This window comes from Echiichthys vipera, assembly GCF_963691815.1.
Source record: "Echiichthys vipera genome assembly, chromosome: 16".
Taxonomy (NCBI): Eukaryota; Metazoa; Chordata; class Actinopteri; order Perciformes; family Trachinidae; genus Echiichthys; species Echiichthys vipera.
In genome coordinates, this window is record NC_139841.1 from 23,394,690 (window position 1) to 23,417,416 (window position 22,727).

At 41.6% G+C, this 22,727-nt stretch overlaps 1 protein-coding gene across 6 annotated transcripts in view; it reads left to right on the forward strand.

The window, feature by feature from the left end:
• Nucleotides 1-22,727, forward strand: part of LOC310958690 (disabled homolog 2-interacting protein-like) — a 132,349-nt gene that overhangs the window by 41,268 nt on the left and 68,354 nt on the right. For 4 of the 6 annotated variants that reach the window (XM_083929739.1, XM_083929741.1, XM_083929737.1 and 1 more), the window contains exons 2-3: nucleotides 8,574-8,695; nucleotides 16,489-16,607. In XM_083929739.1, coding sequence (XP_083785865.1) covers nucleotides 8,574-8,695; nucleotides 16,489-16,607 — 241 coding nt within the window. The remainder of the gene's footprint in view (nucleotides 1-8,573; nucleotides 8,696-16,488; nucleotides 16,608-22,727) is intronic. The other 2 variants (XM_083929742.1, XM_083929738.1) reach the window with 1 other exon arrangement.

Sequence of the window (22,727 nt, forward strand, 5' to 3'; positions counted from 1 at the left end):
TTGATCATAAGAGAGAGGATGATTTTTCTCGAGGATGTTGGAACACATTCGAAGTATTGTACCCTTTGCAGTCACTTTTCAACGGCATCCTTTGCAAATTGAATATTCATCTTTAATAACAACTCCCTGGTCATTTTGTAGACATCCAAAATGCTCTCATGCTGCCAATTTATGGCGCCTTTTGGCGGATATAGAGCTTGGATGCCCTCCAACATTTTTAAAGCTCTTCGACTCAATTCTCCAGGTGGATGGCACGACTCTCTCACAAACTGCGCGCATACACACACACACACACACACACACACACACACACGCACACGCACACGCACACGCACACACACACACACACAAACACGTGTACATATAAATTAAATAGAAAATTTGATTTAATTTAATTTCTTTGGTTATGTGAATCACAAGAGATTTCTTTGCGCACACACGAATAATGTGACTCGTGAGATTCGTTTTCACAACAATGCAGGAATTAGGACACCATAGATATCATAGCTTCTACAATTCTTACCGTTATGTAACCGTTGTTATGGCAAAACCTTTTTGAAAACAGGCTGCTCATATTTTGGTTGGACTTCCAGGGTCTGGATGTAACAAAACCACAATATGCAATGGAAAGACTTGAGGAAGGAGAACATATAATGCACAAACACACTCTTGAAAACCAGTCCATATAAGAAATCTCAATAATCATACAGAAGTCTTCACACATAACTAAAACGTTTCCAATAAAGTGGGCCTGTCATTCTAGGTTTGCCTTGCAAAGCCTGTATTTTGAGGGGGAAAATATCTGGTAGAGCTGTCGTATGTCATTTGGTAACATTATCAGCTGAGACCAAGCCTGCACAGGGTGTTTGTTTCATATCTGTGCGTCTGCTGCTAGATGTTATTGAAGTTGGTTGGATCGCAGTCTGCAGTCGCAGGAATGTTACTGCTGTGTCGCCCTCTGCACAAACACAAACTTCCTCCCTCTGCACCCCACTCTTCTCCTCCTCATCCACCTCCACCCCTCTCCTCTGCCTTCCCATAACACTCTGCAGACAAAGGCATGCATGTGCCAAACTAAACACGAAGCAGAGCCCCTCTCTCTGGAACAGGGTCAAATATAGAATTGTTAAGTTTGTGTAAGAAATCCAGCTTAAATCAGCTGTGGTTCTGCTTGATGCCGCCAGTATCTGAGCCTTTTTATACTGTTTATTGGGTGTATATGATTTGGATCGGTTCCATATTCCATTTTGAGTCTGACTCTGGTATAAATTCAGTCTGCTGTGACATTTGTATTCTCACCTCGCAGTCGACTGCAGACAGAGGCTCAATGTTGGCACAAAGTTAAGTGACTGTTGACTGTATCTACACTAGCAGTTGTTGTAGGTTGAAATGATTGTCTTTTACTCCCTCGTGTCCACAGAGTCGCTCCGAGGAGACGGAGCAGCACCTCTTTATCACCCCATCATCTCTGAGCTGTGTAAATACCACATCTCAGAGGTCAAAAGTCCAGCGCTGTCCTCACAGTTCAGTGTTAACACATTAGAGTCTCTGTGTACCCACACACTCTCTCTCTCCTTCCCCTCTCTCATTCTCCACCAACACACGTTTTAAGACTAAGCTAAAAAGCTTGACAATTCAAAGCTGTGCCTATAATACAGTATGAGTCTTGGTGGGCCTCCACTGTGACCTCCATTACATTTATCACTGTCCAGCTGGGAGTCGGATATACGGCCTAATGAGACACTGCCTTCTGACAAAATACATTTTTTAAAAAAAGGTCTTTCTGTCAGATTGCTCCTTGATTGGCATTAATTCACAGTTTATATTCTAGAGAAAGACGGAGCTTCTTCTTTTCTTTTCTTTTTTTTTGCAGCACTATCAGCCAGTCAAGACAAGTTTTAGTTGTCTTGTACTCGAGGGGAAAAACAGAAAAGTGATGTATTTGTGAGGGAGGGAGGATGAGACAAAGGATGGACCAACAGAAGATAGTCCTTCAGGTAGAGAGAACACAGTAAACACAGCTTGACAGCCTGTGATTTTGCTGCGCATTTCACCGGCCCACTGTGTGTGTGTGTGTGTGTGTGTGTGTGTGTGTGTTTGAATCTCTTCTGCTTTTTCCTCCTGTCATAACACAAGAACTCTGCATTCTCTTTGTAGGCTATTTTTCAGCCCTCGGGGTACAGACTTCTTGAAATGCCGACACATGCTGCTGTTGATAACGCCATCCTGTACTCTAAAACTCTCATTAGCTCGATGAGCACAGGTTGGAACCACAAGCTTCGATCGGTAGTAGGGCGGCATCCAACGGTTATTTAACTAGTGGATGAAAAGCAATTTGTGTTTGGAACTAAAATTTTTACACTTGTTTAGCTGTTTTCAGCAAAAAGTTGTAAACAATTCTTGTATCAGTTAGTGTGACATGTTGAAATAATGCTGCAGCAAGATTATATGCAACGTTCACTACACAGAAACAGCGGCAACAAAGTAAATAGATGACACATCTTTTCAATGGTGTAGAGGGACTTTAGTCATTCCTAAGGAAAAAAAACACACCTCAAGAACTCCATGTCAGCAGAATGATTACTGATGTAACCCCAGCAGTACAGTGTAGATACTGAATGTTCTTTTCAAGTTTGTAGGCAACTTAAACACCCCGGGAAAGAACCACCTTTGTGAATGTCCTCTTTCATCACATAGCCACTTAGCACAGGCTGCTCCTAGAGCAATGAAAGATCATAAAGGACATCACTCCAGGCGAAGGAACAACATGTGTTTAAAAATCCAACTGTCATCATTATTATTTGTTGTTATTATATGAGCACAGCAGCACTTTGGCACAGACGCACAAAACATCAAACGTTAGGCAAATGTTCATCACCATCCCTGCCCCCCCCCCCCCTAAATTATTAACTAGATGCTATCAGCTGCCTGTCGGTGTTCTAACAGCTGCCTGCCTAGTGTGCCGTTTCTCTGCACACCTCACACATGATCCAGACACATTATATTCATCCTGTTTGTCTCGCCTTGATAGCAACACGCAAAACGTTTGAAAAAATGTTGCAGTTAGTTTTCAGGAGTAAGCTAGGCTCTGAAACGTTCATCACCCCGCCTTTTTGTCTGCAGTCAGTTAGCAAGCAGGAACATCCTGTGCTGGTGAGGTCTGGTGAGAGGAAAGGAGGGATAGCTGTGACTGGTCACTTGGATGGAGCACGCCTGGTCGGGACAAAGAGGAAATATGCAGTTTGACCTATATAACTGCATCTTAATGGAAGGAAGGAAGATACATCTTTAGATATGATAGAACGATGGATGGATGGACGGATGGATGGAAGTTAAGATTAGCATATCAAAGATTATTACGATAATTAGCAATTAATTTCTTGCTTTTTGTACAAAAAAAATGTGAAATGACAACAAAGACAAAGAAAAGACTTTTCAAGCTTAAAATATGTATTCCTCTGGTTGCCTGGCAACCTCAAGGTGTCAAAATCTCCACATAAAACCGACACATGGGGCTTTTACACTTCAATATTTTTAGGGATCAGAATAACGAGATGCAGTGTGTTAATTAGTGAGTTTAACAGGTGCTAATAGGTGAGGATACTTCCAGTCTTCATGCTAAGCTATGCCAACCACATGCTGTCTCTAGCTTCACACTTAGCTTACAGCCATGGGAGTGGTATCAATCTTCCCAGATAACTCTTGCCAAGAAAGTGAAAGTTTTCCCCAAAAGTCATTTGTCATTTATTTTGTTTGATGTTCACAAAAATATGCATCACTCCCAGGCTGCACTCCCCCTATCTCTGCAAGCCAGACCGGGACACACATACACTTCTGTGCACAGACAAAATGCAGGTGACTATCATCTAGTCTGTGCAGCTTGAAGGGGGCCCCAGGGCTCTCACTTGCATTTTCATGGTCCCATTAAACAACTGTGAGAACGCCTGTAGGTGGGTGGAATCAAGACAGGGAGATGGCTCTATTTGTGGGTAGGTGGTGATGGAGGAGGGAGAGAGGGGGAATGACTTTTGAGGGAATGTGAAATGATCGAGAATAACAGCGAGAGAGCTGTCACGATTCTCCAAATCTGAAATTCTGATCCTGTCCTTGTTCAACTACGGAGTCATGATTCCTCAAAATCAACGGCTCATTGGTGTTATGCCCTTACAGCTGTCATTCACGTTTTCAAATTCCTCTTCCTCCTGTAGGATATGTGGTATCAAGTGTGATGTAACTGCCATATTTGTTTTGGTTTGTACCACACTAAGGGGATATGGTTCAATTTTTATTATTTAAGATGGGGGTATTGCAGATGCTGTTTTTGGTTTTGATAGCTGAATTTGAGAGTTCATTTTGGAATTAGAATCGAAATCATGACTCCCCGAACAGCAAGTGAGGTGCAACGAGCAGGCAACGGCAGATGATAATTTGATTTTGGATATAAAGTTGTCATACAGGATAGTTATTTAAAGGTAGAGGCTTGAAGAGAACATAAACCGGAGAGCACACAGAGGGTAGAAAGTGGATTGGTGAAGGAGAATGTCAAATTACATGATCATGGTCAAGAAGAGAAGGCGGTGGATAAGGAAATTGAGAAAATGACATACAGGGAATGGATTGGAAGACAGAACAGTTCGCCGTGGTAGTTCAAAGATGCATCGCATTTTGACAACAGCTGTTGTTTGTGGGCCTTCTGAACCTTTGGTTGACCTAACAAATAAAGCCTTGCATGCCCTAATTCTAACCCTAACCCCTCAACGACTGTTAGACAGACTCCTCTAAACTGGAAGTGTTAACAATCTGAAAAGCAGCCACCACATGCAAACGGCTCTTTGATTATTTACTTCAGTTTGGAATTTGCATTTTAATTCAAGTTTCATTGGGCATGTGTGTCTGTTTACTGTTTTTCCGATGGTTAGGGGGTTAGAGTCAGAGACACAGGAGCGAGTTATGGCAAGGGAAATTTTCCATGAATTTGTAGAGATGCATTACACGCAGATGGTGACAACATGTGGAAGCGTGCACTGCAATTTCACACAGCAATTAGTTCACAACTAAATGATGTGTGTTTGTGCATGCGAGCTCTCCTCTGAGCGCTCGTAGCAGCCAGCTGGGTACAAGTGGGGAGATTTCAGTTAAGGAATTAAGGAAACTCGAGGGGTAAATCCAGTGAAGTTGAACACAGAAATAATTTGACAGAAATTCACACTGCTGACTTAGTTCAGTCAATATTTTATGATTACCCTATCAGGCCTATTTACTCATGATTGGTTTTCAGATTTAAAAGGATTAAGTACACTTGTTGTCATGGCAGCAGTCATTTCGATGCCACAATATTTGTTTATCATAATGAGGAAGTGTGACACGTGTTTGAAATGTTCTGTTTTTATTCAATGTTGTACCATGATAATGGGTTGAGCCGGTTTCCGTATGCCCACACTTCCCCCCGCATTAATTCCCTGAAATCATTTAGAGTCATTTTTAGTGTTGGAAAAACTCCATTATCCAGTCTTAGAGTGTTGTCCAGACAGACATCTGTGATCTATTGTTAAAGACTCATGATCCCGTTCATTTTCATGCATGAAACAGCCTCCAGGATGGGGCAGGACCAGCTCAGTCACCCTGCTATGAATGCAGAAACTGTTACATTGTACATGTGGATATGGTCTTTTTGACTTACAGTCACAGTTTTAGACTTGAGATTTGGACTTTAGTCAGACTTAAGTCTCAAAAATGACTTGACACTTGACTTTTTGACTGCTGTGAGAACTAAACTGTAAGATCTGACACTTGAAAATAGCATAATTTCAGCCTTAAGGGTTGACTGGTAGAAAAATATAAAAAAAAATAGATGCAACCACAATAGGTAGGACTTGCATGACTATACATCCGACCTATCTGGTTGTTAGAGCTCTGCATTGGAATAACTTAACATAGCTCTGAAGACACATTTATAAATGTTCTGTCATTTTAAAGGTCAAAAGATTCAGGGAAAATTTGGGCAGAATTTAATATAGTAAGAATATGTTAAGCATGTTTTCTTTAGTGCATGATCACCTGAAAATAAGCACCGTCAATTAAAGTCATCAGCACTCGAATGTAAGTATACAATGCTTTTAATTTGCACAGAAGCAGAGAAAATGGACACATTCCAGCTCCATTTTCTGTGCTGCTGTGCAAATTAAGTGTTGTACACTTAAATGTGAGTGCTGACGGCTTATTTTTCCCACCATAGTAATTCCTACAAGCTTGGCACACAGAAGAAGTTTCCATTAGTTGCATTCTATAAGCCCACCTCAGACGGACTTTACACTTAACTTGGACCACCTGATCAGTCACCTCTTAAATCTTATGTCATTCTCTGTACAGATTATATTTATCTCAAAGCTAATGCAGATGTCTTCTGTATAACTCTAAATTCCTCACCTCTAGAACCAAGATAGGCTCAACATGTCTCCGTGACAGAGAGACTAAGTAATTTGGAAATCAAATCATCACCTCCACCGAGAAATGGATCTTTGCTTGGAGGATCCAAGTGGTTCCACTTTTCAATTATAGACGTTTGATTTAACGACGGAGGACGTCTGCTCTGTGTCAAAGCAGATTGTGTTTGTCTGCTGTTTGTTGTCGAGGAGCGTGTTTATGTTAAGCTGAGAATTATGGGGGTTGGGATGCGAGCCAGTGCTTTGCCCAGCAGGAAGTGCTATTCTGCCATTCGTTCTTTAATTACACTGTGCGCTAATTCAGTCAACCAGCCTGTTAAAACAGCAGACAGCTAATTTAACACAGCTCAGCTTGACAAGCTAATAGAAAGGATAGCACTGACAGACACACAACACTCCAAGGGTGTGCACTTGTGTTGGCTAATTGGAGATGTGTTATATGCAAATGCTATATTACTTTTGGCACGGAATTTGGTTCATCCAATTTTACTTTTTTCCTTTGGTTAATTGCATATTGCTGTTTCTGTACTGTAATGTCATATATCCCATAGCATTCTGATTTTACAGATTCGTTTTGAGGTCTGAGATTTGAGGATTAAGAATCATAGCATTGCCCCGCCTCCTCTCACTCAGTCACAACGCTGACAATTCGTGACTCGTATCATTCGCTCCAGTGGAATAAAATCATTTGCATTCAATTTGGTTCCACAACTGATTTTGGTTGACAAAGAAAACAACAGGAGTGCTGTTTGGAAATACTTTGGATTTGAGGCAAATGAAAAGGAAAGGCCAAGGGTAAAAACAAGCCCATATATAATCCCCAGTGGTATCGAAAATGTTATTGAATATGCACTAGTCCAGAGATGTCACTGATAAAATCTGGAGATCAGTGGGAAGTTGCCAATAATGTGGTTAACACTTCTATTATATTATATACTACAGTGTAGTGTGTGAGTGTGTGTGTGAGAGAGAGCAGTGGAGGAGGATTTGCTTCATAATTTCATCCTTATTAGAGTCACACAGCCACACACATTTAACACTTAATTTCATTAGTTTTCGACGTTGCAGTCGAAGATCTCATTTAAATAATCTAACACAGTCAGTGACCCAGTGTGTTTCCAAAAGATTATCAGATATATCTGACCTAGTTATGCACATTCTGTTTTGGGCTTGTTTTTTTCAATATACCTTTCAGATTATATCCCAAATAAAATGTGGACACTTGTGTAAAACTCAACTATGACATGTTAGTGTTGTGTCCTTACATCAAAGTTGCAGTTTATGGACAGAACACGTTTTCCAAACAGCTTTCCATTCTTCATTCGGGGTTATATCAGTTCGCTAAATGACTAACCTGTTGATGATTTGCTCCGTACCTGAACTGTACAGATAACGTTGGTGGCTCTCTGAAATCTGTGGAGACATGCACGCTCAACATTACTCGCATTCCTCACATGTCCAGATTTGCTGCTTCCGCACACATGCACAGCCTTTGACTCCAGACCTCTTTCATAGCTCTTTCATATACTGATCTGAGAAAGAATTCGATAGAGGCACGCACGAGATAAAAAGATAGCCGATAAGCTCAACAAACGGAAAAATGAGAAAATCAGGAATGAAAAGCAACAGCCTTTTACTCCTTGAATGGACTAATTGATGCATTCACGGGTAATATAATATAGTCCGGTGTAAACATGATGCGACCCCAAAAATATTTTTACATGATCACATATAACATTTTCCTTTGATTGTGACGTGAATAAGCATATGTTGAATGCTTTAAACATCCCAGGGTATGGTCTGGGTTTGTCATGGTTAAATATGTTTCACCCATATTAAACCCCTTTACTTTGAGCCGTCCACCTGGCATCACAAACTTCACACGCTTACTCAACTCTGTCAGTGTCAAAGCTCTACCTTTGGTTTTGTTTTGTGAAGGCTAAGCTAATCTTCTTCTAGCCCCATAGCTAATAGACAGAAATAGGAGTGGTATTGATGTTCTTGTGAAACTCTCTGCAAAAAGAGTGAATGATTGTATTTCCAAAAATGTCAAGCTACCTTTTTAAAAACGTGAATCTGGTCTTTTATATTGTGAAGAATACATGTTTAAAGATCTTGCTGTGTTTACAGAGTCTCCGCCGGAGAGGACAGGGCGCAGACGCAGCATGCCAGGCAGCTCCTCAGACAAGAACACACCCACTATGGAAGCTCCATCCACTGCTGCCACACCTTTCAGAGTCACCGTGAGTACTGTGAGTTTGTTTCAAGGCATCGTCTCTGTCTTCTCCATTTTTTTTACCTTCTGACTTCGTCTCCGGCTCTGGGCTGTAGCTCAATGCACAGAAGGCTGGTCTGGTGTCCAGATGGACCCATGCCAATCTGAAACCCATTTACTTCAAATGTTGTAATGGGGCCTTTGATGTTTGACGTTTACACATCACACATCTACACATCCTGGGTTTATGTTCAGGGCACCAACCTTTTTTTCTACATCCTGTGTGATGTTTCATTGCATCTCACACTGAATCGATTTAACATGCTTCATGTGATCCAACATGCACGCTCCCACACCTGTGCACGCACAACAGTCACTCAACTCACTCATAAGCAAACTGTCTCTCTTGCTCTACGTCAAACACACACGCACATGCGCACAGACACACATACACACAGAGCTGTCCTTTGTCTGTCATCTTGCTCTAATTCAAATCTGGTATGTGTTCTGCCATGTTTAATTCAAAAGATAAACAGCCAGTTAATGAAGCAAAAAATTCCGCTATGAGTCATCAATTTCAGTCTAATTAGCAATTAGCAGTGCATATTTCCATTAATAAATAATGAGTAGGGGGATGACGACCTGGAGGTGAACTGTAAACAGTAGATGTTAGGCCAGCAGGGGCCAAGAGCACTCAGTCTCTCGAACTTCAAGTTTCAGCTGGCGTAGCAGGTAGCCTACATTAATGGGCCAAGTTAATGGCTAAAATACATTATATTCTTTCTGAAAATGGAAAACACTCACAGTCATTTCTTTCATTTTTCTCCATCAGCCTTTTTCAGCTCTTGACATTTCACAAAAAGTAGAGTTCAGGCTCCACATAAAACAAATAACGATGCCTCTAAGGCATAGTAATGGCCCACAGTAAATTAAAAAAAAACAAATAAGCTACACCAACAGCCTGTGTTGGACCACCTGCAGAGCGAGAAAAAAGTGTCTTATGAAACTGTTTAAACCTTATTTTTGGAGTTGCACATATAAAACCACCACAGCTTGGTGAACTAGAGATTGCCTAACTCTCATCTGTTCACATAAAAATAAAGTTTCCAGGGGCTATGGATTGCGTGTGTGCATGCACAGTAAATGTTGCATGTGTCTTGTGAATGTGAATTGGGCTGGCGAACCGCTCTATTTTGGCATGACCAGGAATCGATGAGTGCATACAGAGAGATTTAAAAAATAAAAAAGGAATAAAAAGCTTGTAGGAGACAGAAAGGGTCAGATAAAGGGCTAAATATTGATTAAGTGTCTCTTACACAGCTCCTTGTACTCTCCAGGGAAGAAAGAGAGAGGGAGAGAATACTGCAGCAAAGTCATCCTGTCTCAAGCACATTACCACTTAACTTGGGCTGTGGGCTTATTGCTGGGCAGCAGCAACTTCTTGCACAAAGAAAGCGGTTTGACCCTTTCCTGCACTTTTCCTTACACCGCCCTCTTCTGGCCTCTGATGGTACAGTAAACAAAGTTCCCCATAGCAACTTTTTCCATCAACTCTGGTTGCCAACTACTACTAGCCAATTAGTAAACAATATAGATCAGATATAGATCAAATGGATACACGTACAGTAGAGAGAGAGATCCAATACAGTATGTAGATGGAGCGATTGGAGGGTTAGATACAGTAGAGGCCGGGTGGCAAACAAATGTAGGAATGCAAACAGGAAGAGGTGCTTTTCAGGCGGTCATATTCTCCTTCTTCTCTCCTGCATCTCCCACTTTTAGCGATGACAAACCACCGCTCACTTTTCTCCCTCCAGTGAAAAGAGATGTGGTGACATCTAAAGTATCCCTCCTAGGCCTTGAGCTAAATCTGTCAAAATGTTTTTCTCTCATGTTCTTTGCAGAGATTGGGTTCAACGTCTGCACACACAAATGGAAGCCAGGAAGACACACTTACAAACACACACGTGCGCGCACACACACACACACACACGTGCGCGCACACACACACACACACACACACACACACACTCCTAAGCATATCCTCTAGCACTTCTCAAAAGCAATTTCTCCCCAGTGGGCATGGAGGAAAACTAGAAATCTCTCCAAAGCCTAATCGTTCACTGCCAGTTCAGAAATATTAGAAGATTGCATCCATTAAATATAAAAGTTACAACCACGTTGTTTCTCTTATTCAATACTTGTTTAAGGAGCAGATAAACAAACTGTATCTTAAGTCTGTCACGTCCCTGTCCTGCTGATGCACAAGCTGGCTAGATTGATTCTCAATTCTGACTTGGCTCCTTATCCAATGTCTCCCCGACTTCATTCCACCTACCTCTCCTCTCCTCTCAGATAATAGCAGGGGGGTTAATTGGACAGGTATGTCTCTTGTTTTCATCAGGTTGTGCTAGAGGAGGACAAGAGAGGTTGATGTGGAAGCAGGGAACACCCTGCTGATTGTGCAGGCACTGATTCTATCAGCCCCCATTAGGGAAGCCGGGAACTGCCAAGCCAAGGGAATAGACTTAACTTGTTGCAAGCATTTGCTTTAATTTCATGAAAAAAAAACAAAAACTAAGAAAAAGCACAGCGATAAAATTGAGCTGTCCTCTTAGTGCTGATTTAATGGGCTTGGACAGGCTTAGATTACAATCAAGTATACAAGCCTCTAATGCACTCTCTCTCTCTCTCTCTCTCTCTCTCTCTCTCTCTCTCTCTCTCTCTCTCTCTCTCTCTCTCTCTCTCTCTCTCTCTCTCTCTCTCTCTCTCTCTCTCTCTCTCTCTCTCTCTCTCTCTCTCTCTCTCTCTCGCACGCACACACACACACACACACACACACACACACGGACATGCGTAAGGTATGCTAACACACATTTGCACTGTAAACACAGTAAATATGGACAAACACATTCTATCCACAACCATCAAATTCCCTTTGGATCTAGTACAATAAGCTGGGGCTGGAGGGTTGGTGAAAACCAGGCCCTCCTCCCCTTCGAGAATGCACGTTGAGTCAGATTACTCCATCCCCTCCTCCCACTAATTAGCTGTCAGCCATAGAAATGCAGAATAATTAGCGAGCTCATTGAAATTTACGCTAACATGTGACACTGTAATGCCCCTGGTCAGGTTGCACTGGCTGTAATAGCCTTATCATTTCTCTGTGTTTGCAAAATGAAACATAAAGGGCCTGACATTACAGCAAAACGAATGATATATGACACAGAAATGAATAAATGGACTGATCACTATTCATGTCCTGTATTCAATCAATGTTTATATATACATCTACAGTATATATTTATATATACATATAATATATATATATATATCCCTCCTTTCCTTTTTACTACACAATGGAACAATGACAATGGCATCTCATTAGATGTCATTTTTCATTGTGTATTATTGTGTATGAGGTACTTATTCATAGTCAGTGTGTTACCTACAGAGGATGGCGGTCTGCACGCCCCCAGTTTAGAGAAATAGTCCCAATACGGAAGCAAAGCAATGTACTACTGTGGATTGGGGCAGCAGCTAAACATATTTTAGCTACGTAAAACAATCGATATCAGTTTTAAGTGCACGCTATATGTTGAATATTTTCCCTGCTTTACCTTGCCGTCTATTTTAGGTAATACACTCACTATGGATACCTCATACAACCTCACTTCAAAAAATCCAAACTATCCCTCTAGGAACCGATCATATACAGCGAGACATAATGTGTGCTTCTCAGTTGTCAGGAAATCTCAGCCATCACTTCCCTTGATATGGAATAACTGGTGTCATGGAAACATATGCTTAGATGAGGACTGATCCGATTACAAACAGCAGGGAGGAGCGGCATTAATACTACTGTATTTGACCATCTTTTGTTTCAGCTCTAGCTTGATTCTTTCTGCAGAACCACACTGTGCTCTGCTGAGGCCCGATCCGCTGCCGACCTTGTCACTCATTTGCTACACTTCTCTTCTTTCTTTCCCCCTCATTCTGTTTCATTCTATTGCTATTGCTACCAACTCATGCTCTGCCACCCCCACACTGTGCTTCTTCACTTTTTCCATTTATCCTGATGCTCCTATAGCTCATCTCTCTCAGGCTGGCACTTACTGTCATTTTCTCAATTTTGACTAGTCTCACCTCTATCTTGTTCGCCTCTCTAATTGACCATATGTCCCTATCTTTATGTCCCCTCCTGCATATATATATTTTTTTATCTTGTTCTCTCAATCATCTTGTATGAGCAGGTGCTGAGGGCAAATTAAATGCTAACATTTTTTGCAGTGCTTCCAGTCTGTCTTGCCTCTCATGGGGTTTAATCTGGTGTAATCCTTACTGAAGGAATGCAAGTGGGGAAATCAGCTGTTCATATCTGCTGCGTTTTAACCTGTACAATAGCTCTACAAGAGCTTTGACAGGCTGGCTGAATTAGAGAGCAGAGTAATGCCACATCACTGTCTCCATGTATTGGAGAGAGTGAGATGGAGAACGAGGAATACAAAATAATAAGAAAAATGAAGGGGTTGTGTACCTTTTCTCCCTTTTTCCTCTTGTTACTCTTTCTTCCTCCGTTCTTAAGAGTCCATTCATCAGGGGAAGTAGAGAAGTAAAAACAGAACAAGCAGCCACTAATCAATCCGCGCCTACAGGGACAGGTTTCTATGCACTGAATTATTTCTGCAGATGGAGAAAAAAGGGAAGCATTTTAATTTGTTAGCTGTGAGTATGCCAACAGCAGCAGGCACACACACAAACTCTCCAAGGACCACAGGGAAGAAGCGTGGAATTACTATGAATTTGGAGGTGATTATGAATGATATCCATGTGTGGGTGGGTGCCTATTTCCGTCTGCAGTGCCATCTTTGCCATCAAAAAGTCCAAATCCTTTTGCCTCTCCTTAAGTCCTCTTGTCATGTTTTTTGAATGAGCTGATCTGGGGTCGATGCGAAAGGCAGTCGAAGAAAACAATATTCCTGCACGCTGTCTGAGTCACATTTGTCATTGTTTAGAAAGGTGCCTTTGCTAATCCAACCCCATGCCCACCCACTCACATGCAAACATAGAGTGCAAGACAGCTGAGGGTGAGAGTTTGATCTAGCAACCCTGTCAAGAGCTTCAGGTGCCAGTCTTTTACCGACAGCGGCGAGTCAGTCAATGTTTAATTAGCTAAAAGCCCCTGAACAAGTCTACTGGTGGCAGGTGGCAATAGTGAGCCATTTGCTGCCCACTTTGGGTAGGCTTACATACCATTTCCGATTAGAGTTACTGTCATAACCACAAAGTCTGATCAGTATTGAGTACGCACAAAGTACCCATTGCTGACAATTGATTTCTTTTGTTATGTTTCAAGAGACTAGTGTAGGGATTTAAAATGCATAAGGTCCTCCCACAACCTTGATAAATCTGCAGTAGCAGCAATCCATCGACATTAGCTGTGTCCCATTTTCATTCTACAATGCAGAGGCACTGGTCTACTGTGCTGCGAATGCCTGGCCCTTCCTACACCCAAGACATGGTCAAACCATATACCCCAGCCCGTCCACTATACACTGCTGCTGCCAAACGGCTTGCTTCTCTCTCATTACGAAGGGGGCGAGATACTGCTCAACAAAATGCTGTCTGTGTTGTCCTGGCTCCACAACGGTGGAACGAGCCCCCTACTGACATCAGGACAGCAAGCAGAGACCCTACGCATCTTCTGTAGCAGACTGATTCTGAAATCAGTGTTTATGTACTCGCAGGATTCTTGTACTTTTTGGGTACTTCATGGTTGAATGCATTTATTTTAAGACGTTTTGGATAAAGGCGCCAGCCAAATTAAATTATTATAATTCTACTAATTGCATGTAAAAGGTGGTCTATACGAGTATACTGTTTTTGCAGTACAATAAATTTACCCTCAGTAGCATCTGTCATAAGACTTTCCCTGCCACGGAAATTCCCACGTCTCTCAAACTCCATGCCCAGGTTTATTATTCAGGCCTTCTGTTGAAAAATTTGTAGTCTCCAAGCGCAAACGGATATATTTTCTCAGGCTTTTGAATTCTCCCTCCAGAGCTACAGCCGAAAGAATGTATTCAACTGTAATCAGCGGCTGAGTAGTGCTCCTGAACTTCACGTGTAGAAATTGGTGGAGTGCCCCTTTAGTACAACTTGTTTTCCAAGATTTTCCACAAGCTTTCAAACCACCACCTGCAATTTCTTTTAGTGTTAAGCAGCTGTGACTGGCTCCTCCATTTCCTTCGAGCATTGGATTGTGGGACAGCACGCTCAAAGCATTTTTACTGTGAATACTGACTGTCTTTGTAGTAAACTCAATGTCCGTTTTGCAGTGTAAACACGTAAAAGGCCTAAAATGACTATGGAACTTGGACACAACAATTGTTTTCGTTCACACACCAATGGAACGGAGACACTCCCGTGATAGGCGTTTGTGGAATATACTGACATTGACAGGTCTTTGTTCCTTGCTCAGAGTGTTTAACTGAGGACAGGTGCTGTTCATCAGTATGCTGCAGCTCCTCTGTGATCAGCTGGCAGGCTGTCTGGAAGTTACTCTGTAATTATCCCTATTCCATTGTTGCCCAGGGCAACCTATTTACACTGTAGGTGGTAATTACACAGGTGTGTTAATGGCCTGACTGGGACACAGGGAGGTCTTTTCGCTGCGTGTCTCCTGCCTTCGTCTTGTGAAATGCATGTATGTATGAGGACGCAGCGTGGTATGTATGTCTCTTAGGTGGAGTTTATTCACCACATTGTGGCTCCTTAATGTGTTCAGTCTGTTATGCAGACAATAAATCAGCTGCTGTGTTGTTTGATCGGGATTAAAAACTACACCTGAGCCTGAACACTGACTGGTTTAGTGCTTTCTCCATCATGCTGGTTGCTTGTTAAAGTCTGTCTTCTTTGTGCTACCATCTTAAGTTGCTCTATCAACTCTCTCCTATACACCCTCTTATTTCGAAGTCCTCCTTTGTCTTCGTCTCCTTCCTGATCTTCTTTATCACAGCAGTAAAATCTAAAAAAAAGCAGAAAAGAAACTAGCTTTCTCTCTCTCTCTCTCTCTCTCTCTCTCTCTCTCTCTCTCTCTCTCTCTCTCTCTCTCTCGCTCTCGCTCTCGCTCTCGCTCTCAAAACTTGCAACAGCCTCCCATTTCTGCACCACATCTCATTTGTTCATATTCTCTCGCACTTAATGCCAGCCGGCAGTTGCCATGGAGACGGCGAGGTGCTTGGGGGAGTGTGATTGCAGATGTTAGAAGAAGTAAACACAAAGACTCAGACAAAGAGAAGAATGAGAAAACTAATAAAGGGTTGTATCCATTGAATTAATGTGATTAGAAAACATGATTGTGTGTTGCAAGTCGTCACAAATACTGACATGATTACTGTTGTGGTAAACAATCTATAATTTTTGCATAAATAGTCATATTACTCACTGGCTTATTATGTCTGTGCTCTTGAAGAAACTTGTTTTTTCAAGGTTCTGTCTGTGAATGTGTTGGAAGTATTATGTCTCTTAGTATTCAGGGAATGTGTGTGTGTGTGTGTGTGTGTGTCTGTGTGTGTGTGCCTGTGTGGCTGTGTCACCTTGTCCTCACTTTTCTGGCTGTGAACATCGCTCTCGCTCTGATATGAAGATCTATACTCATTTATTACCAATGAACTATTCACGACACTCTGAATTTAGGACACGGAGCACCAGTATTAAGAAGTTCTGTCCCTCTGCCAAGTCGAGCTCGATGATTGACATCTCTGAGACTTTCCTCACAAAGTAGCGGTGGCAGTGGTTTTATGGACTCTCTCTGTCTCTCTCCTTCAGGGCTTTCTCAGTCGGCGGTTGAAGGGCTCAATAAAACGCACCAAAAGTCAACCCAAACTTGACCGCAACTCCAGCTTCAGACACATCCTGCCTGGCTTCAGGAGCGTTGACAATGACAGGTAGGTGTTTGTTGGTTGCGGTGATGCTGACGTGTGTTTGTGTGTGCTGTGTTTTTTCATGCCTGTTCTCTTCCTGTGCATCTTTCTGCCCAGTGGCTGGTTATTCAGGCCACTGTTGACATTTGCGTGTTGTGCTGTCAGTGTATCATGAGAATAAGTAAATCTGGAATCACCAGTCTGTCACTTCTAATTTGTGTCGCTCTTTCTCTCTTTCTCACTGTTACACATGATGATTCTCTTGTCATTTGTTGTGTCATGCCACTGCACATTTGGTTTTCGATTAGAGTTGTGGCATTCAAGGCATGTCTTCGCAAAAAGGTTGCATGTGTGCGGTAATTTGATTCATGTCTTCTTTGCCTCGCCATTAGGGCTGGGCAATAAAAAAAATGTTGAATACCCTAAGACTACTCGTTAAGTACATAAAAATATTAGATAATGTAAACTGTTAAATAAGTCAGAGATCAAGTATCAAGTGCAGTAACAAACAATATTACCACCAGTAGTATTACCATGTGCTCTCCGCATGTTGATAGACACATCACACATGCAACACACATATTGCGGATATAGATTGATAATTTCTTTTTCTTTATTCTTTGTTTGCAGTCTAAGCAACTGCAGGTATTTTCTCCAGGTTCTGAATCTACTGCAAGGGGATTCTAAGCTTTAAGAAAAATCTTTGAAGTCAGTCTTGCATAGCCAGACATCTCCGCATTTTATTATAGGCCTGGCTAAACCCATCATAAAGGGGAAAAGCCCTCTGGGTTGTTTTATTATTTCTTCAAACCACTCACAATCATCCAGGATGCAGCGACGGTGCCCTTGCAGAATACCTGCATCCCAGTTCCCAAACTACAGTACTAATAGTATGACAGAGTACATAGTATGTCAACTGCAGTGTGCCAAATATTCAATAATATCCTACTACATTTGGTCAGTTTTTCCAGTATGCAAGTCAGCAGGCTTTTCTAGCTATTCTGATCCACCATATACTCTATATGAGCAGCATATATGAACCAGTGCGATAAAGTTCATCCTGATCCCTGGCAATAAAATGGCTAAATCCCTGCAAAAGAAAACGCCATAAAAAATACAAGACGTACCTGTATGTCGACTATGGGATTCAACCTAAACTAATGAAAAAAAACTAAACATAATTTGATCATCGGTGCCCTAGAGGTGAAGCCATAGATGAGTGGACTGGGCGAGTGGGCAAACATGCAAGAACATCCCCGTGAGAGAATGTGCTAAACATATTATTTGTATATCTTTACAACCATTCACCGAAAGAACCAGGCAGGCCTACCTTTTTGCAAGATCCAGATTTTCATCATGTTGCTAGTGTAGAACTGTGGTGGTTGTTTCACGTCACAACAGTGACTTTGAAAATGGTAACGCACTGATAGGAAGGGGGTCTGAAATAGGTGGTAAGTCAGACTACAGATATCTTAACTTAATTTATACTGTGATATAGTAATGTTGACTAAGATGCAAAATATACTGTGATAAATGTTTTTCTTGTATTGCTCCGCCTCAGTCATCAAGCTGCCCCACATATTATCTCTATCAGTCACTGCCATCATCTATGTTAAGTCTTCCATCCACAGAGCGGCCCCATGTGATGGTGTTTTGCCTCAAGCTGTGATAATTGCCAGTTTTTGATAACTTCTCCTGATTTCCTCCAACATTTGCCCTCTCCTAACGGCGTCAATTACTACTCCAGGCTCTGTGATGTTGACCTGCAATCCCTCTCTGAATTTTTTGGATTGGTCTTTTCATGCATCCACAAGTAACAGATATAATTCCCAGCACCTATCTTTGCTGTGTCTGGAAAAAAGCCAAGGGGTCCATCTGTGGAGATTAATTAATGGAGGTGCTGCTTTTGAAGAGATGTTCCACGACTTTCGGTTTTCAAAACTCCAGAGCCGAGTTTCTGCCTCTCTTCGTACTTTTAATGAGGCATTAACATCACTGTCAAACTATCGCAAGGGAACACTAGCAATTGTTCAGTGTGGAACACGGTGAACTGTTCCCCTGGTGCAGTCGGACAAAATGAGCTCATACGTCCCCTTCTTTGTGCAGCTGTCTTTTCTCATTCTCTTCCCCACTTATGTCCATTTTTCTAACCTCTCTCCCTTCTATCAATTCCAAACTCATCACTCTCCAATTCCATCCTTATTGCCCTCCCACCTCGTCTCTATTTTTCAGACAATAGTGAAGTTTCTTAACCTATCAGCATTTACGTGTTTCCCTCTGATAATGCATTGGTGAAGAAAGCAAATATCGGACAGGAAATTATGGAGGTGTCTTATCTCACCTTGTTTAACACTGAGATACACACCAAATACACTTCACCTGCAAATGCACACACACCTAATGATAGACACATATACACATAACCGCATGTAGTAGAGGAGGAGAGAATATGATGTTATATGGGCAAGGAATAGATATAGTATCACATTAATGGGCATGTGTGTTATGTGAAAAAGAGGGGTAAAGCCGGAAAAAGTTGCAGAATGAGAGCGTAATGTGCTCTGAGAGGAGTCAGTGGCACTCCCTGTCAGCCTGCGAGCAGCCTTCCCACAGGGCAGAAAACGCTGCAGAAAAAGACAGGCTTGGGAAGAGCCATAAGAGCAAAGGGAGATGATGAGGCGAGAGAGAGATGGATGGAAGGAGGGAGGGAGGGAATCCTATACCCTGAAAACTCCCTGGTGTGCAGATGTGCAGCCTTGAATGTAAGAGATACAGTATATGCACAAGATAGTTACGCTCAATATTTCAGTCATTTTATATCAGTGGGATTACTTAATTTAGAGTATGCGTAACACATTATCCTATTATAATTCGCAACCATTTGTATTGCTTGGTTTTTTTTATTATGATTGTTTTGTAAGTTGTTGTGTGTATTAGCCGTGATGACATTGGTGGTTCTTGTAGCAGCCTGAGGCAGTCTCAGGAGAGAGACTCGCAGATGCAAAGCAGCTGGACTTAAGATGTGAAATATTAAACTGCGTTAATCAGAAGCTGGGCACTCACTGAACGGCCGTATCTTTCACGCTGTACACGCACAAAGAGATTACGGTATTACTTTGCCTATAATACCTCTAGTTATACTTTATTACACTTTTTTCAGAATATAGTCAGGTTGTTTTTCAAGGTTTCAGATGTACCGTATCATCTAGAGATAGTGGCAGGGTGCACAATTTCCTCCAGCTTTCATTGTTGAAGTCGAGGTAATTATGTGTGTATATAGTGAAAGTTGCGGTATCTCAGTAATTGCCTGGGAAGGTCCTGATGGAACAGAGAGTAATACAAAGATGAGGATGCAATTTCAAAACTTTAAGGGAAGTAAATATATTTTTAGAGTATTTAAAAAAAAAAAATCTGTGGTATGAGCTGTGATAACTAACCTTTAGGTAATCAGTGTAAATCATAATCATAATAATTGTGTATGTGCACTGCCGTATACTGTGTAGCAACTACTTATTGGACCTTGCATTAATTTCTACAGTATTTTAAAACAGGAAAAAAAAGTAATATAACTGACTATTGTAGACTAATTGACTCATTGTGCAGTTCACATCAGTGCTTTGTAATCACAAAAGATGCATTTCAAGAAATGTAGGTTTTTGTTAAATTATAATCAAGTCTCCATGCGATGGCCTTTAATTGTTTTTGTGCGCTGACCTGATGATACCCTGTATGACTCTTGTTGCTCTCTGCTGCTCTGATCTGCTCTACACGTTTTCCTTGCATCACTGTCTGACCCCCACTAGCTTCTGTGCCCCATCTGGCACAGACCTTTTCTGGACTCTCTGGGCACGCCGATGAATATCAAAGTGGCTGCAGTGTGTCAGGTTTTAAATTCTCTAGCAACAGCAGAGGGCCTCCGTTCGACAATGTATGTTTTTTTAGAAATAGAAATTTAGTCATCAAGTGCAGCAAGTGAGTACTTGTCTTTGCCCTGTCTACATATATTGCAACATGGATGTTTGTGGATCATCTAGTCCTATCTAATAAAAGCATAAATACTATCCAGGTCTGTGTTTTGTCTGCGTCTCTCTGCTTCCACTTTCCAACTTGTTGCCTGATGCCAGATGCGCTGGTCATATAGTTTGACTAATAACTCAAGCAAGAAGCTAATTTTAGTGTATGTGTGTGTGTGTTACTGTGTTGGATGTTGACTGAATTATACTGGACTCGCATTTTAACAAACTAAATGTCTCTCTCCATCTATACTAAATGCCCAAATCATGTATGACATCATTGCTGTCGACAGGCCCACCCCCATCTTCTTTTCTATCCAGCCCTTTATTATGTAAAATGGGGATTGTGGGCATTGTTGTCTGTGTGGAGTTTGCAACCAAAGTGGTGGTCGGATGGAACTGACCCTGGGAATTTATGTCTTTAATCATATGTGTGTGTGTGTCTGTCTATCTGTCTGTCTTTCTGTGTGTAACTGCAGTTCTCAGGCCTATGGGCACCAATGACTCATGTTTTATTATGGAAGGACTGCTTCTCTAACACAGCAGGAGAGCTTTTTTTACCATCACTCACAGACTGAATATTAGCAGATGGATAAAATGGCTGAACCGTTTGGCTTTATTACATCCGTATTTCTCTTCCTATTTCTGTCCCCCATCTCGCTTGCCTCAGATAGTCTGCTCAGCGTTTGCTTTAATTATGTTTGTGTTACATAGAATACTATACTGCATGCTGAGCAACCTTATAGATGCATGCTGGGAAAATGGATGACACAATTAAATGGTACAAAGACATAATAACACCAACACAAAGCACAATAAAAGTAAAGAAACATGAGTTGTTATGACTTCATATACAGTAGTGTCAGTGTTACCCTTAATTCACATTATTATGAACCAGGATTTAGAAATACTGACAGATTTTCACTTTCCACCCAAAAAAGGACACTTATTCATTCATTCATCTTCAACCGTTTGTCCATGTCAGGGTCGCGGGGGACTGGAGCCCATCCCAGCTGACATTGGGCGTGAGGCGGGGTACACCCTGGACAGGACGCCAGTCTATTACAGGGCACATAGAGACGAACAGAGACAGACAACCATTCACACCTATGGGCAATTTAGAGTCCTCAATTATTCTAACACTTCTAACACACATTATTCTATGTCTTTGGACTGTGGGAGGAAAACCGGTTATGTGAGAACCCGGAGAAAACCCACGCAGACACGGGAAGAACATGCAAACTCCACACAGAAGGGCCCCAGCCAGGATTCACCTGGCTGGGGCCACCACTGTAAATTTTTATCTCTATACACATTGGTCTAAATTCTGTTTAAAAGCCTTCCTCTCACTGAAAGGAACATAATCAGAAAAAAAACCCTCTAAACTAAATAAAACCATGTGTTTCAATTGAAAATTTGTCATATTTAAAGAGAGACCCTCCTCCAGGCTTTAAACCCCAAAGTACATTTCCAGAAACAATACTGAGGACATGATTTTGATGTCCTTATGGTAGCTTCATCTCTGGAACTATTCCTCTTGTCGATATGAAAAAAGAAAGGACAAACACTTCAAAAGTACTTACTGTTCGTGGCAAGACAGACACACATTTTGCATGGCATTCTGAGATAATAGCAGCCTCCTCTTGTAACCATTTTTGTTGGATTGGGTGTTTGTGTATCTTAAGGTTTTGAAAAATATATTTGTAACTTAACTCATTATCGGGGTCCTTGCTCAATTTATCTCGCTGTGTATTAACAGACATAGGGACCTATTTAGACAATCTATGGTGCATGGTCTAACATGCATGGCGCAAGTGCATTTAGGGCATGTCCAACTGTTAGACGATGCATATTCTAGGCGCAAAGTAAGGGGCAAAGTGGTCATATTAAGATACTTCATCAATCATGAGCGATGACATGAGTGTCATCTCTGACTTCCTTTTAATGCCAGGTGTGCCTGCAGCAGGTGAATTGCTATTTTCACAGCAGGTTCTGGAAATTTGAGAAGATGTATTGTATTGATGTATGATTATTTTCTTTAGGGATTTACTTAATAATCAGATCATGTGCACCGCTAAGTAACTGCAGCAAAATATGTGGTAAATTAAGTAGCAAAACTAAAGAACTGTAG